The sequence below is a fragment of the Ahaetulla prasina genome, chromosome 6 (genome assembly GCF_028640845.1).
Source record: "Ahaetulla prasina isolate Xishuangbanna chromosome 6, ASM2864084v1, whole genome shotgun sequence".
In the NCBI taxonomy this organism is placed as follows: domain Eukaryota; kingdom Metazoa; phylum Chordata; class Lepidosauria; order Squamata; family Colubridae; genus Ahaetulla; species Ahaetulla prasina.
Genome location: NC_080544.1, coordinates 22278780 through 22293282, shown reverse-complemented (window position 1 = coordinate 22293282; position 14503 = coordinate 22278780). Strand labels below are relative to the sequence as shown.

The following is a 14503-nucleotide window of genomic DNA, read 5'->3' as shown; positions in this document are numbered from 1 at the left end:
AATCATCAAAATTATGACAAATCAAGGCTTGAACTATCTCGCTTTGCATGTAATGAGTCTACTCATATATTAGTTTCACCTTTTAATTGCATTACTGAAATAAATGAACTTTTGCACGATATTCTAATTTTTCGAATTTCACCTGTATTTAAAAAAAAAAGTTGCTAAGATTCAGAAACGCTGATTTAGAGACTCGTTTATTGTCGAAACGAGATTTTAACATAAATATTGTTATTTGCACCTTTTTCATGCAAAGAAAAAGGTGCAAAATATCAGTATAAATCATAAGGATACCAGCAACAAAGTCATAAGTGGAAGGAGATGGGTGATGGGAACGATAAGAGATTAATAGTGATGCAGATTTAGTAACTATTTTGACAGTGTTGAGGGAATTATTTGTTTAGCAGAGTGATGGCATTCGGGGAAAAAACACTTTTTGTGTCTAGTTGTTCTGGTGTGCAGTGCTCTATAGTGTCATTTTGAGGGTAGGAGTTGAAACAGTTTATGTCCAGGATGTGAGGGGTCTGTAAATATTTTCACAGCCCTCTTTTTGATTCATGCAGTATACAGGTCCTCAATGGAAGGCAGGTTGGTAGCAATTGTTTTTTCTGCAGTTCTGATTATCCTCTGAAGTCTGTGTCTGTCTTGTTGGGTTGCAGAACCAAACCATTTAAACATAAATCACAGTCATGCATAGTCCTTGAACTGCATCTACAGCTCCCAACTTTGCAACCTTTCCTGGCAACTTTCTCTTTGTCTGTGCAAGTCCATGTGTTCGGGTTCTGTGGTGATTGCTTTTTTAAGTTTTTTTTTTAAAAAATGACCAACTTCAACTTTTTCAACCTAGTTTGCGACCTCCTTCAAGGACCTCTTTGAAAGGCATTGATTTAAAGCCCTTCAAATCCCACTGGCAAAATAAAAGAGAGGGAGAAGGGAGAATTATTCTCCATCACGCTAGGAGAAAAATGACGGGCGTGAAACAGAAAATAAATGAGGGGAAAGTGAAGAGAATCCACAAAATCATCAAACAAGAAGACCCTGCTTTATAAAAAAAAAAAAAAGTCCATAATGAAACATTAATCTTCTGGGGAGGTGTGGAAATAGCAAAGGTCTCCAGTCCAAGTTCGCTCTTTGTAAATTAACTCTCAGTTACCTCAAGTGGCCTTTGAGGTTTTATTCCTTCCACATCTAGGAATAATCTTTGGTTTTTGGATACACCATCGGCCTTGATTCTACTTGTTCTTAAACTTCTGTTTCATTTCAGTTGCAACTTGAAGCATACACTCAGCACGTACATTATTAGAGTATTTCATGATTTCATGTCCTTAAAATAATACGTTAGAAGCCCAGATCATATTTAAAGTTCAAAGCTGTCTGTTTTTTCAGACCGGAGTGATTTCTTTTCACTTTGCGTTTCTTTGTGTTCTTCGGGTTTATTAAGCATAGCAATAGCAATAGCCCTTAGATTTATATATCGCTTTACAGTGCTTTACAGCCCTCTCTAAGCGGTTTACAAAGTCAACATATTGCCCTAACCCTAGAGGGACATGGTGACTCAGTGGCTAAGACACTAAGCTTGTCGATCAGAAGGTTGGCACTTCAGCAGTTCGAATCCCTAGTGCCACATAATAGAGTCCCGTTACTTGTCCCAGCTTCTGCCAACCTAGCAGTTCAAAAGCACCTAAAAAATGCAAGTAGAAAAATAGGGACAGATAAACTTCTAAAAGGGTGCAAATGTCCAGCTGTCTGCAAGGAGTATAAATCCTTCCATTCCCCACCATCCAGTCAGAGCTGAAGAAACTTCTTGGATGAGAAGCGAAACCTCTTCAAAGAAAAACCAGAAAAACTCTTGTCTTCCCAGACATAAAAAAAAAACAGGATTTATTTATTTATTTATTTATTTATTTATTATTTAAATTTTTATACCGCCCTTCTCCCGAAGGACTCAGGGCGGTTCACAGCCAATTAAAATACACAATGATACAATAAATACAATTAAAATACAGTTAAAAAACTTATTGAATTGGCCAAGATTAAAATTTAGAATAAAAACCCATTAAAAAACCCATAAATTTAAAACTAACCCAGTCCAGCGCAGATGAATAAGTGAGTTTTAAGCTCATGACGAAAGGTTGGAGGTCCGGAAGTTGCCGGAGTCCTGGGGGGAGTCCGTTCCAGAGGGGGAGCCCCACAGAGAAGGCCCTCCCCCTGGGCGCCGCCAGACGACACTGTCGCGCCGACGGCACCCTGAGGAGTCCCTCTCTGTGAGAGCGCACGGGTCGGTGAGAGGTATCCGGTAGCAGCAGGCGGTCCCGTAAATAGCCCGGCCCTATGCCATGGAGCGCTTTGAAGACGTTCACCAACACCTTGAAGCGCACCCGGAAGGCCACAGGTAGCCAGTGCAGCCTGCGCAGGATAGGTGTCACACGGGAGCCACGAGGGCTCCTCTATCACCCGCGCAGCTGCATTCTGACTAACTGAAGCCTCCGGATGCCCCTCAAGGGAGCCCCATGTAGAGAGCATTGCAGTAACCCAGACGAGACGTCACAAGGGCGTGAGTGACTGTGCACAAAGCATCCCGGTCTAGAAAGGGGCGCAACTGGCGCACCAGGCGAACCTGGTGGAAAGCTCTCCTGGAGACGGCCGTCAGGTGGTCCTCAAAAGACAGCCGTACATCCAGGAGAACGCCCAAGTTGCGCACCCTCTCCATCGGGGCCAATGACTCGCTCCCAACAGTCAGCCGTGGACTCAGCTGACTGTACCGGGATGCCGGCATCCACAGCCACTCCGTCTTGGAGGGATTGGGCTTGAGCCTGTTTCTCCCCATCCAGACCCGTACGGCTTCCAAGCACCGGGACAGCACTTCGATAGCTTCATTGGGGTGGCCCGGTGTGGAAAAGTACAGCTGGGTGTCATCAGCGTACAGCTGGTACCTCACACCGAAGCCACTGATGATCTCACGATTGACACGTCTTTAACACAAACACTAAAAGAACACAGTGTGTAGACTTCCATCAAAAAAAATACTTGTTTGTTTATTTTAAGGGACTTATGTAGCCGCCATATTGTAACAACAACCCTGCATGGTGGAAAACACATTAAAAAAATAAAAACCCAAATCATGAAATAGAAATCGGACTTCGGACTGAGTCTATAAGGGATTGAATGAATCCACCCTGAGATCAGTTATTTGGGATTTACATCTCCCATTATGAATTTAATTGTCAGAACCAATTGTCCAGGATGATATCATAGTTAAAAATAAACATCAATAGAAAAAAAGTGCACTCATTTATTTCGAAGAGAGACTTAATTTTCATTCTTGAGAAGTTTACCATTCATTGCAAGAGGCAGCTGTATTGAAAGAGCTTTAAGTGAGGCTGCCACACTCCCTAATTTAAACTCTGCCTGAAGATCTGTGCAAATATAATATCAGATCTATCATGCGTGTATAAATTTCAACCGTGGACCTGCTGTGAATGTATTACACTAGAAAACAGTTGCTAAATGCAGTTCAGGAAATCTTTGCTTGATGAGTAAGCTTGTTTAGTCCTCACTGCTAGTGCAAATTGATGAATATTTAAATCCACTGCAATGTATAACTGAAGGATGCCTTTTCATATCTTGAATAGCAGTTTCTTGTCAGATCAGCTGGTACTAAAATGCTGTGATTTTTATTCTTGGTAGGTTTTTCTCTTCTCCTGATTTTTAGCATTGTTGCTTTTAAAATCATAAAAGAAATGTTCTAATATTTCCTGACAATGTGAGGGTGGCTTGTGGATAAGACATGCATTGTGCATTTGCCTCACTCCAATCACTGAATATTAGGAAAGGTTTAGAAGCCCTCATCTTTCATTTATAATTCTTCCATATTTCTTCAACACTTCTTATATTCTTTTCTCACTACTAAAAACCTATTAAGGAAGAATAGCTGTAGAATGCTTTTGGACTAGCAATGAATTAGCCCTACATCTAGCATACCCCAAGGAGCTTGAACTCTTTAAATTTGTGCTTTGCCAAATTTCAGAAGGAATGTGAATAAGGTGGGACAAAACTTTGTTTTTCTTCTATAATGCTGATTCAGTTCTACAGAGGAATTATTGAGTCTGTCATTTGCACTTCTATAACTGTCTGGTTCGGTTCTGCAACCCAACAAGAAAGACACAGACTTCAGAGGACAATTAGAACTGCAGAAAAAATAATTGCTACCAACCTGCCTTCCATTGAGGACCTGTATACTGCACGAATCAAGAAGAGGGCTGTGAAAATATTTACAGACCCCTCACATCCTGGACGTAAACTGTTTCAACTCCTACCCTCAAAACGACGCTATAGAGCACTGCACAACAGAACAACTAGACACCAGAACAGTTTTTTCTCGAACGCCATCACTCTGTTAAACAAATAATTCCCTCAACACTGTCAAACTATTTACTGAATCTGCACTACTATTAATCTTTTCATAGTTCCCATTACTCATCTCTTTCCACTTATGACTGTATGACTGTAATTTTGTTGCTGGCAATCCTTATGATTTATATTGATATATTGACCATCATTTGTGTTGTAAATGTTGTACCTTGATGAACGTATCTTTTCTTTTATGTACACTGAGAGCATATGCACCAAGACAAATTCCTTGTGTGTCCAATCATACTTGGTCAATAAAATTCAATTCAATTCAATTCAATTCTATTCTATTCTATTCTATTCTATTCTAATGAGAGTTTCCTGATCTAGACAGTGCAATTTTGATGGCACTAGATGGGGTCAAACAGCTAGTGTTTTTTCTATTCAGCTCTGTGGCCATCTAATGGTAGACTTGAGTTTTACAACAGTTTATATATTCTATTACAGAGTATATATATTATATTACTGGTGCTACGGTATTATGATTGCTGTTGCAATACAAAAGATGCACTGACTTATTTTTTCAACTAGATTGCAAGTGATGCTTCTATCCTAAGCATTTCAATGTCATGCTTCTTCTTAGAGTCTGCATAAATGCTCAAAAAATGAAAAAGGTTGCTTGAAACAGGGGTCTCCAACTTCGGCAACTTTAAGATTTGTGGATTTCAACTCCCAGAAAGCTGGTTGAGGAATTCTGGGAATTGAAGTCCACAAGTCTTAAAGTTGCCAAGGTTGGAGACCCCGGTTTAAAATGTCTTCATATACTTATAAAGCACATCCTTCTGATTTCTGTAGGTGGTAGCTTTTGATCCAGACCTCGCAGAAAATGGTTCCCTTGTCTACAGCATCAGACCACCAAATAAGTTTTACAGTCTTAACAGCACCACGGGGAAGATTCGAACAACAGGGGTTGTGTTGGACAGAGAAAATCCAAACCCCCAAGAAGCTGAGCTCATGAGGAAGATTGTGGTTTCTGTCACTGACCGTATGTTGGTTTATGTTATAGGAGCTGCTTCATTATTATTTTTTTGCTAGAATTCTTTTCCACATTGGTATATATTGTTGATAAAACTTTGGCTTTTCTCTCAGATATTACAGGGTTTTGAAATGGGTGTTTCTTTAAAAGTGCTACTTTCTAAATTCTGCTAGTGTAATTGTGGTTTTTTTTGACATTTCCCAAGATACCTAATCCTTGAAGATTGCCACCTCATTTTAAGATGGTTTGCCATGACAATGTCCTAGAAAGTCTCCTTGACAATGGAAAAGATGCTGGTGGGATTGATCTTGTGACTTTTCTGACCCCTGCAGGTGGGAGGCCACCATTACGGGCCACAAGCAGCGCCACTGTGTTTGTAAACTTGCTGGACCTTAATGACAATGATCCTACTTTCCAGAACTTGCCTTTTATCACCGAGATTCCTGAGGGTCTTCCAGCAGGGTCATCTGTCTTCCAGGTGAGTCTTATTTTTCATCTTAAGTATATGATAACTAAAAGACCGAAGAACATTTATTTCAAAGAACGTAGTTAGATCTATGTTTAAATTGGATTAGTGGTGGGAATGACTCATGACATTTTCTTCTCAGCAGTTTGATTAGAGTAGTCCTCAGCTTACAATCACAATTGGGATCAGAATTTCCACTGTTAAGCTAGGTGGTTGTTAAGTGAGTTGTGTCCGATTTTACAATCTTTTTGCCACCGTCATTAAGCAAATTGCCATGGTCCTTAACTGAATCCAGCTTCCCCCATTGATTTTGCTTGCTGGGAAAGTCGGAAACGGCAATCACGTGATCTTGGGAACTACAACCACCATATACCCTTGCTGGTTGCTAAGGGCCTGAATTTTTATCACGTGACTTCATGACTGCTACGGCCACAAGTCACTTTTTTCAGTGTAACTTCAAACGGTCATTAAGCAAATACTTGTAAGACGAGGATTACCTGTACAGTTTTCTACAAAAGGCGTCCCTTCCCTTTCAGAATTAAGTGATCAAATGCTGTTTCTGTGGATATTATCTTCCCATTTTGTATGGTGAGACCAGGAAGACGTTGGGAAGAGTTAAGCATAATGATGAAACAGCAATTGGACAGCCCAGTATTTCTGAACCTCAAAAATTGTAAGGTGTGTGGACTACAACTCCCAGAATTCCCTGTTAACATACTGGGAGTTTACGTACGCACACCTTAAAGTTGCCAAGGTTGAGAGCGGGCTGAGCCCTCGTTCATCCACATTCAGCCAAAATGGGAGTTAGTCCTGGCTCCAAAGGGAGTATAGATTTCTCAACTTTATTCAAGAAAATCTGATTAAATGTCAGGAGCCAGTACTGCCAGCCTTCCGTGTTTGTTTTGTCATTTCCTCCCTTTGGATAATATCCCCTTTCCTATCAGAGTTGAATTACAAATTTTAACTGTGTCTTTTGTTATCGTCTAACTTTCTACCTAAATTTATTTCCTATATTTAAAAATAAGCAAGAGATTTAAATGTCAGTAGTAATCTATAAAAGCCACACAGGATGCCTCTCAGTGGTAGGATTCAAATAATTTAACAACCGATTCTCTGTCCTAATGACTGGCTGGGTGGGCGTGGCCATGGTGGGTGTGGCCAGGAGGTGTGACAGGCAGCACTCAGCCTCCTGCACCCCCCTGGGAGCAAAAACATGTCCGATGGGACACGTGCCACCCCCCGCACCCTGTTTTGGGCCTAATAGGCCTCTTTGTAGCCTCCTGGGAGCAAAAACAGGCTGCAGGGGGGTGCTCCCCCCTGCACTCCATTTTGGGCCTAGTAGGCCTCCCTGCACTTACATGGGAGCCAAAATGGCACGTGGGGACTCCTGGGAGGGGAGGGCCCAACCAGCAATTTAACTACCAGTTCATGTGAACCGACCCAAACCGGCTGAATCCCACCATTGATGCCTCCCAACCTGCTATCTGAACATTGCATTAAGATTTGTAATGCAAAATTTGACTATGGTAGGCGTGGATGGGAAAAGATAAAAATAATTTAATAGTTTATGCTTAATGCAAGTAAATATACTGTGAATTAGCCTGACAAATTATGAAAAATAGCAGTGAATGTTATATCTAGTGACAGATAAGGTTCACTCTTGTTGCCAAGATTACATTAAGCATACAGTGAGACCTTGGTACTCAACTGCTCCAAAACTCAATGAATTTGGTACTAGACTCATTGTGATGCAAAAATGTTGTCCCAGTACTCGTCGTTTGTTTGGTTCTTGATGTGCTGTGATAGGAAGAGGGGGATGGCTACCAAAAATGAATAGAAAGTCGGCTAGGCTGGAAAGGTTGCTGCAAAAGAAAGTGGGAGATGGTGTCAGAGGGCAAATGGGAAATACTTGGAAAGTCACTGACATAGTAAAAGGGACAAGTAGAAAGTTCTCCCCAGCCTAACCAAAGGGTCACATGGTAAGTCACGTGGTTTGATTGGTACTTGTCATTTTTAGTACTCATCACATCTCCTGGAACCAAATAATGATGAGTTCCAAGGTACCACTGTATTTGAAACAGCTGGCTTCCATCATGATCCACAAAAGAATATTCAGCGCTGGTGTAGTGACACCATAAAGGAAAATATTGAGAACTGCTACCTGTGTCTCAGGAAAATAAATTGCTAACTCTGCCGAGAATTTTTTTAAAAAAAAGAAAAACTGGTTTTCTCTTTCATCGGGATGAGTTCCTCAAAGTCTTGTGCTTTGTGTTCTAGGTGGTGGCCATAGACCTTGACAAGGACTTGAATGGCCAAGTGACATATCGCATGCAGGTGGGCATGCCCAGGATGGACTTTGTCATCAACAGCAAGACCGGTCTTATCAACTCTACCACTATTCTAGACAGGGAAAGAATTGCTGAATACTACTTGAGAGTAGTAGCAAGCGATGCAGGGGAACCATCCAAAAGTTCTACTAGCACCCTCACCGTCAGAGGTGATTGATGGACAGAAATACTTCAAAGGCTGGCTCAATATCACGACTATATCATATTTTAAATATGCGTGAGTGAGTGGGCAGGGTGGCTCCCCAAAGCTTGCACAGGGATTTCTTTCTTGTTTTAATAGCTCTAAATCAATCATGTTCTGTGCATTCGTTGAGTCAGTAGAGCATCATTTGTTGGGTTGGTGTCTTCTCAGTTGGCTCAAATAAGGCCAGACTTGGAGAAACGAAATGTGCCCTGTATCCTGAGTTAGCCTGGATATGAATAACAAAACCATACAATTCAGCGTTTCACAAATGTGGCAGCTTTAAGATATTCGGACTTCATGCTGGTTGGGGAATTCTGGGAGTTGAAGTCCACAAGGCTTAAAGCTGCCAAGTTTGAAGACCTCTGCTCCAGACCATTCCAGAAAGGAAGAAATTCTTTGTATTTACAGATTAAATTTCCATCTTGTCTTTGTTTCTTGCAACTCATGTTTCCTCCTTCTATTTTCCCCAGGATAATCACTTTGAATTATGGGTTGGGCTGAGACAGAGTAACTGGCCTAAACTTACCCAGCCAACTTCTATGCTTAAGGATGGACTTAGTCTCCCATTTTCTACTCCAGCATCAAAACCACTACACCAAACTGTCTCCAACATCTGGAATAATATATATCATATATCATATCATAATCATATACAGTATATCATTTTCCATCTGAGTTAATATTACTAATATAAACATGAATGTTTATGTTTTCCTGTGTTATCACTGCATTTTTCTAGCTTACTTCTTATATCTCTCTAGCTCAAATTCTCACACTCCAGAAATTCTAGTGCAGCCAAACAGTTTAATGGCCTAAAAGATTGCAATCTATGTCAGTCCATTCCTTCTACTTTTATCTTTCAACTCTCTAGCTGAGTTTTTTTCAAACCTACCAACTTTAAGATGTGTGTTACCTGGGGAATTTTGGGAGTTATAAGTCCAGACATCTGTTCTTCCTTTAATTTAGCTTGTTTTTATATATTGTTGTAGCCAATTTCCTGGTCTTTTACCGTAAATAAATAATAAAGACATACCTATTTAATAAAGTAACTGGCAGTAATTACTGCCAGGGGTGGGATTCAAAAATGTTAGCAACCGGTTCTCTGCCTGGTTACTAGGTGGGTATAGCCTACTCGGCCTCCTGCACCACGGCAGTGGGGGGGGCACGTTTTCGCTTTCCTCGAGCCTCTGGGAAGGTGAAAACAGCCTCTCCTGGGCTCCAAAGGCCGGAAACAGGCACATTTTTGGATGTCTGGTACTTCCAGTAGGCCCATTTTTCGCCCTCCCCTGGCTCCAGAGACTTTCCTTGAGCCTCTGGGAGGGCGAAAATGGCCTTCCCCAGGCTCCAGAGGCCCTCCATTTCTGGACTTCCGGTAGGCCTGTTTTTCGCCCTCTCAGAGCCTCCGGGCAGGACCTGCACTTACCTGGCATCCAAAACAGACTGCATGGAGACTCCTGGGAGGGGTGGGATGGGCAGGGCCAGCCAGTCCTTGCAACTACCGATTCGGTGAACCAGATGTAAAATCAGCATCCGGTTCTCTCGAACCGGTCCGAACTGGCTGAATCCTACCCCTGACTGTATGGTTGGTTGTAAGTTCTTTAAGGAAGTCCAGAGAATGCTTCTATTGTTCCCCAGAATGAAGTTTGATCCAATTCTCTCTTATAGTTTTAGATGTGAATGATGAAAACCCTACCTTCTTCCCAGCTGTCTACAATGTGTCACTTCTGGAAAATGTACCACGCGACTTCAAAGTGGTCCGTCTGAATTGTACTGACACCGATATGGGCCTTAATGCTGAACTTAGTTATTTCATCACAGGTATGAGCTTCCACAATTTCAGGGTTTAGAAGCCACCTGGTTCATAGGTGGCACAATAATAAGCCACAATAATAGTTCTGCCTTTATTGCTATTTTTCTTTCAGATTTATTTCTGGCCATCTCCCAAGGGTTTGGAGTGTGGTGCTGACAAGTTATTCAGTCCATTTAAAAAATGTTTATTAGGTTTACAGTACCAAGCTCCAAGACAGAGAAAAGAATGTAAACTGGAAAACACACATACAGTTAAAGAGGGACATGTACGAAATTATACAGTCCCCTCTTAACAGGCCATGCAAAGGGACTTAGTGTTATGGTCTGCCAGCAGCCTGTGGACCTTGCATTGGAGTCAGACAGTGAGGAGGCTGGGGAGGACCATGGGCCAGTCCTGGACTCTGGGAAAGGCCCGGAAGAGGGCTCTGCATCAGAGGCAGAGATGGGGCCATGGCCATCTGGGAACGATGCATGGACTCCGGAGCCTCCAGAGGCAGACAGCAGAGAGGCAGAGGAACAGGAGGAGCCTGTTCCTAGTGCATGCATGTGAAGAGCTGCCAGAAGGCAAGAGCAACTAAAGCAAAAAGGACGACTCGGGAGTAAGGCCAGAAGATGATTGGCCATTCCCATAAGGCTTAAAAAAGCAGCAAGGAGCCATTGTAGGAAAGCAACGTTGGTTTCCATGCTTCTTGTCATTCTTGTCACTTTGTGGTGCTCTTGAACTTTGTGGGTTTTTTGCCAAGGAAAGCCTTTGGCAGGTTGCCAAAGACATCAAAGGTTGGTGATAAGGCCTACGGACTGGTTATTAAGAATTTTGTTTTGGACGAAGCTGAGAATGAATTAATTCTCAGCTGTTTTAATAAAATAAGTTTGTTGAGGACTGAATTGTGTTTAGTCATCACTACTTGAGCCTCGGTCACAACACTTGATTGTAGGGACATTCCATGGGTGAAATCCAGCAGGTTCTGACAGGTTCTAGAGAACCGGTAGTGGAAATTTTGAGCAGTTCTGGAGAACCGGTAGCGGAAATTTTGAGTAATTGGAATGGAGATTTTGCAATATCCTTCCCCCAGGAGTGGCAAGGGAATGTGGATTTTGCAGTATCCTTCCCCTGGAGTGGGATGGAAATGGAGATTTTGCAGTATCTTTCCGCTGCCACACCCACCAAGCCACGCCCACAGAACTGGTAGTACAAAAAATTGGATTTCACCACTGGGACATTCCCCCGCCCCCAGATACGTGCCTTAATCTCTTTCCAAGCGAACCGTCCCCTGATTCTTTTCTTCCAAAAGTGGAGCTTCTGCCAATCCATCTCCTCTCTTGTAACTTGACAGCGGAGGCAACATCTTCCGTGGACAATAGTCTGTTTTCTTCCCCACCAGAACTGTGAGAGCATCAGTGCAAAACAGTAGGGGAAGTAAATCTGTCTCAGCGAGGGGAGGCTTTCATCCTGCCATTTTCAAGGCTAATTTGCATGGAGATTTGCATACATTTTCCTATAATGTTTTGCAAATGATAGCAGAACTGTTTTGGGTTGTTTGCTCCTGAGAATTATCTATGCCTCATCAGACTGAAAGAGTCATCAGCTGCCTTATGTCTGCTGAATGTGAATATGACAGTTTGAAAAAGGCATTGTGGCTGAATCCATTTGCGGTGTTTGTTGAAGTGTAGCCAGGTATGTTAAATTCAGATGTACATGCTGAAAGGACCTAAAAGTTCCACTATAAACATGCATTCTTACAGAAGATCATGTCTGATTTTAGGCCTGGGGTGTTGGTGTTTTGTTTTGTTTTTTGTCTTTCAGATTTACGTGATTCCCATTGCAGAATGTATGAAATAGTTTTGATTGGCCATGATTTAATTCAATTTTAAAAATTGAAAATATTTTTCTTTAGATGCAACACACTGCATCTCTATGAAAGATGCCCAGCCTTTTAACCTGATCTTTTGGATACTGAATAATAATAATAAAGGAGACTTTTCTCTCAACTGTGCCCAATTTCACTTTGTGCCTATATTTTAATTTGTAATTTTATAATGCCGTTTAGCCATTTGGGATAAGAAATCGGGTGTCATAGGATCGGAGCTATTAAGTGAAAGCACTTTCTTCAAAGATCTTATCTATTCCACATATTGCATAACGTACATTAAAAAAAGATTGTTTGTTTCACATTTAATATGGCATACTCTAAAAGAAGTTTCAAACCCCAGTGTTTTTAGTGGAAGAGATTTAAGAATGCAGTTCTATTCAGCCCAAATTTGATCCATCAAACTAAAGTCTTGCATGCTATTTATCTATTGCCACCTGCAATGTTAATTGATAATCCCAGCTTGTTCCCACCATTCCTGAACAGCAGAAAATAGCAAATGTTACTAAATCTTTGAAGAACCGTCTGGTGCTTGACACCAAAGGAGCATTTGGACATGGCTGCTTGGTGATCAAAAGTTGGCTTCTGTCACCTCTCTTTTGTTTAAATCAGCGAGACATAAAAATACATATTTTTAATTGGATAGATGTTCTTTAGTTGGCTCTCAGACTGTAAGGTGGACTATCTCTGCTTGCATGGTCGATGGGGTTTTACAATAGAACTCTGAAATGATAAATGCACTAGTTTCAAAGTCTTGAAATGTTGTCTGGTTTTGCCCTCTACTGCCCAGACCCTCAAATGACACCTAGAATTTTTGTCACATTCGTCACTTATTGTATAATATAAATTCAGGGATCAAGGGGGTTAACTTGGATGAAAAGGGGAAAAGGCAATGAGATAGAGCATCTGCAATTCCCAGATTCGGTCTATAGCTTTTCCAGGAAGGCTTCAGAAATTCCTCCTGTGAATTAGAATTAATATCCGTACTCGTGGATTAAATGGGTCTATGATTTGATTTCAATAGAATGTAATTTCCATGACGGTTCCTGACCCGTGACAATTTAAATTTGTTTAATACAATAAATCTGCAGTTTCGCTTCTGTCTAACTAAAACAATTCATTTTGAGATGCATTATTTAAAATAATTTAGGCTATAGAAGTTAGCTTACTTCTATAGCCTCCTAATTTAGGCTATGGAAGTTAGTTTACAGGCTGAATTTTCTTTCCGTATCATGTACCTATTAGTATTAGCTTGAAAATGGTTTGGGAGTTCCTTTTATTTTTCCACATAATTCACCATTAAATAACTTTGTATTTCTTAGGCAAATATTTCATAATTTTATTCACAAGGGTAGATATTGCAGAATACTTCAGACCAATTTCTTGTTACAAAGGACAGGCTGTAGGGCAGAAAAACAGAAGGCTGAAAATTTGAAAACAAGCCCGCTCACATGAAGTTGGCTGATGGCATGAATCCTGGCTATTTTTCAATCCTACTTATATGCGGTGACAGTGCCAATCCTACAGTTGATTTATTTTTATTTATTTATTTATTTGTCGAGTACATATTAGATAATATATATAAGTATAAGCATGAATTAGGGATGCGGTGGCTCAGGGGCTAGGACGTTGAGCTTGTCGATCGAAAGGTCGGCAGCTCAGCGGTTCGAACCTCTAGTGCTGCCCTGTAACGGGGTGAGCTCCCGTTACTTGTCCCAGCTTCTGCCAACCTAACAGTTTCGAAAGCACGTAAAAATGCAAGTAGAAAAAATAGGGACCACCTTGGTGGGAAGATAACAGCGTTCCGTGCACCTTTGGTGTTGAGTCATGCCGGCCATATGACCACGGAGACGTCTTCAGACAGCGCTGGCTCTTCGGCTTTGAAATGGAGATGAGCACCGCCCCCTAGAGTTGGCAACGACTAGCACGTATGTGTGAGGGGAACCTTTACCTTTACCTTTTAAGCATGAATTGAATACATAAAATGAATACAATTAAAGGGAACATTAGGACAGGTACGGTAGGCACGCTGGTGCTCTTATGCATGCCCCTTACAGACCTCTTAGGAATGGGGTGAGGGCAACAGTTGCCAGTCTAAAATTAAAATTAAATTTTGAAGATTTGCGGATGAAACCAGAGTCAGGTAGTGCATTCCAGGCATTGACTACTCTGTTGCTGAAGTCATATTTTCTTCAATCGAGTTTGGAGCAGTTCACTTTAACTTTGTATCTATTGTGTGCTTGTGTATTGTTGTGGTTGAAGCTGAAGTAGTCATTGACAGGTAAGACACTGTAGCAGATGATTTTATGAACCACACTTATGTCATACCGAAGGCGGCGTAGTTCTAAATTTTCTAACAAAATTTCAAGTCTGGTGGCATAAGGTATTTTGTATTTTGACAGTTGTAAGCATATGCATGGAGAAACCCTGTTGAATGTCAAT

At 41.3% G+C, this 14503-nt stretch overlaps 1 protein-coding gene across 1 annotated transcript in view; it reads left to right on the top strand.

Annotated features, from left to right (window-relative positions):
• The window catches only part of CDH23 (cadherin related 23), a 719962-nt gene that overhangs the window by 519802 nt on the left and 185657 nt on the right, over nucleotides 1-14503 (top strand). The window contains exons 22-25 of the mRNA XM_058188066.1: nucleotides 5206-5395; nucleotides 5719-5864; nucleotides 8130-8349; nucleotides 10050-10202. Coding sequence (XP_058044049.1) covers nucleotides 5206-5395; nucleotides 5719-5864; nucleotides 8130-8349; nucleotides 10050-10202 — 709 coding nt within the window. The remainder of the gene's footprint in view (nucleotides 1-5205; nucleotides 5396-5718; nucleotides 5865-8129; nucleotides 8350-10049; nucleotides 10203-14503) is intronic.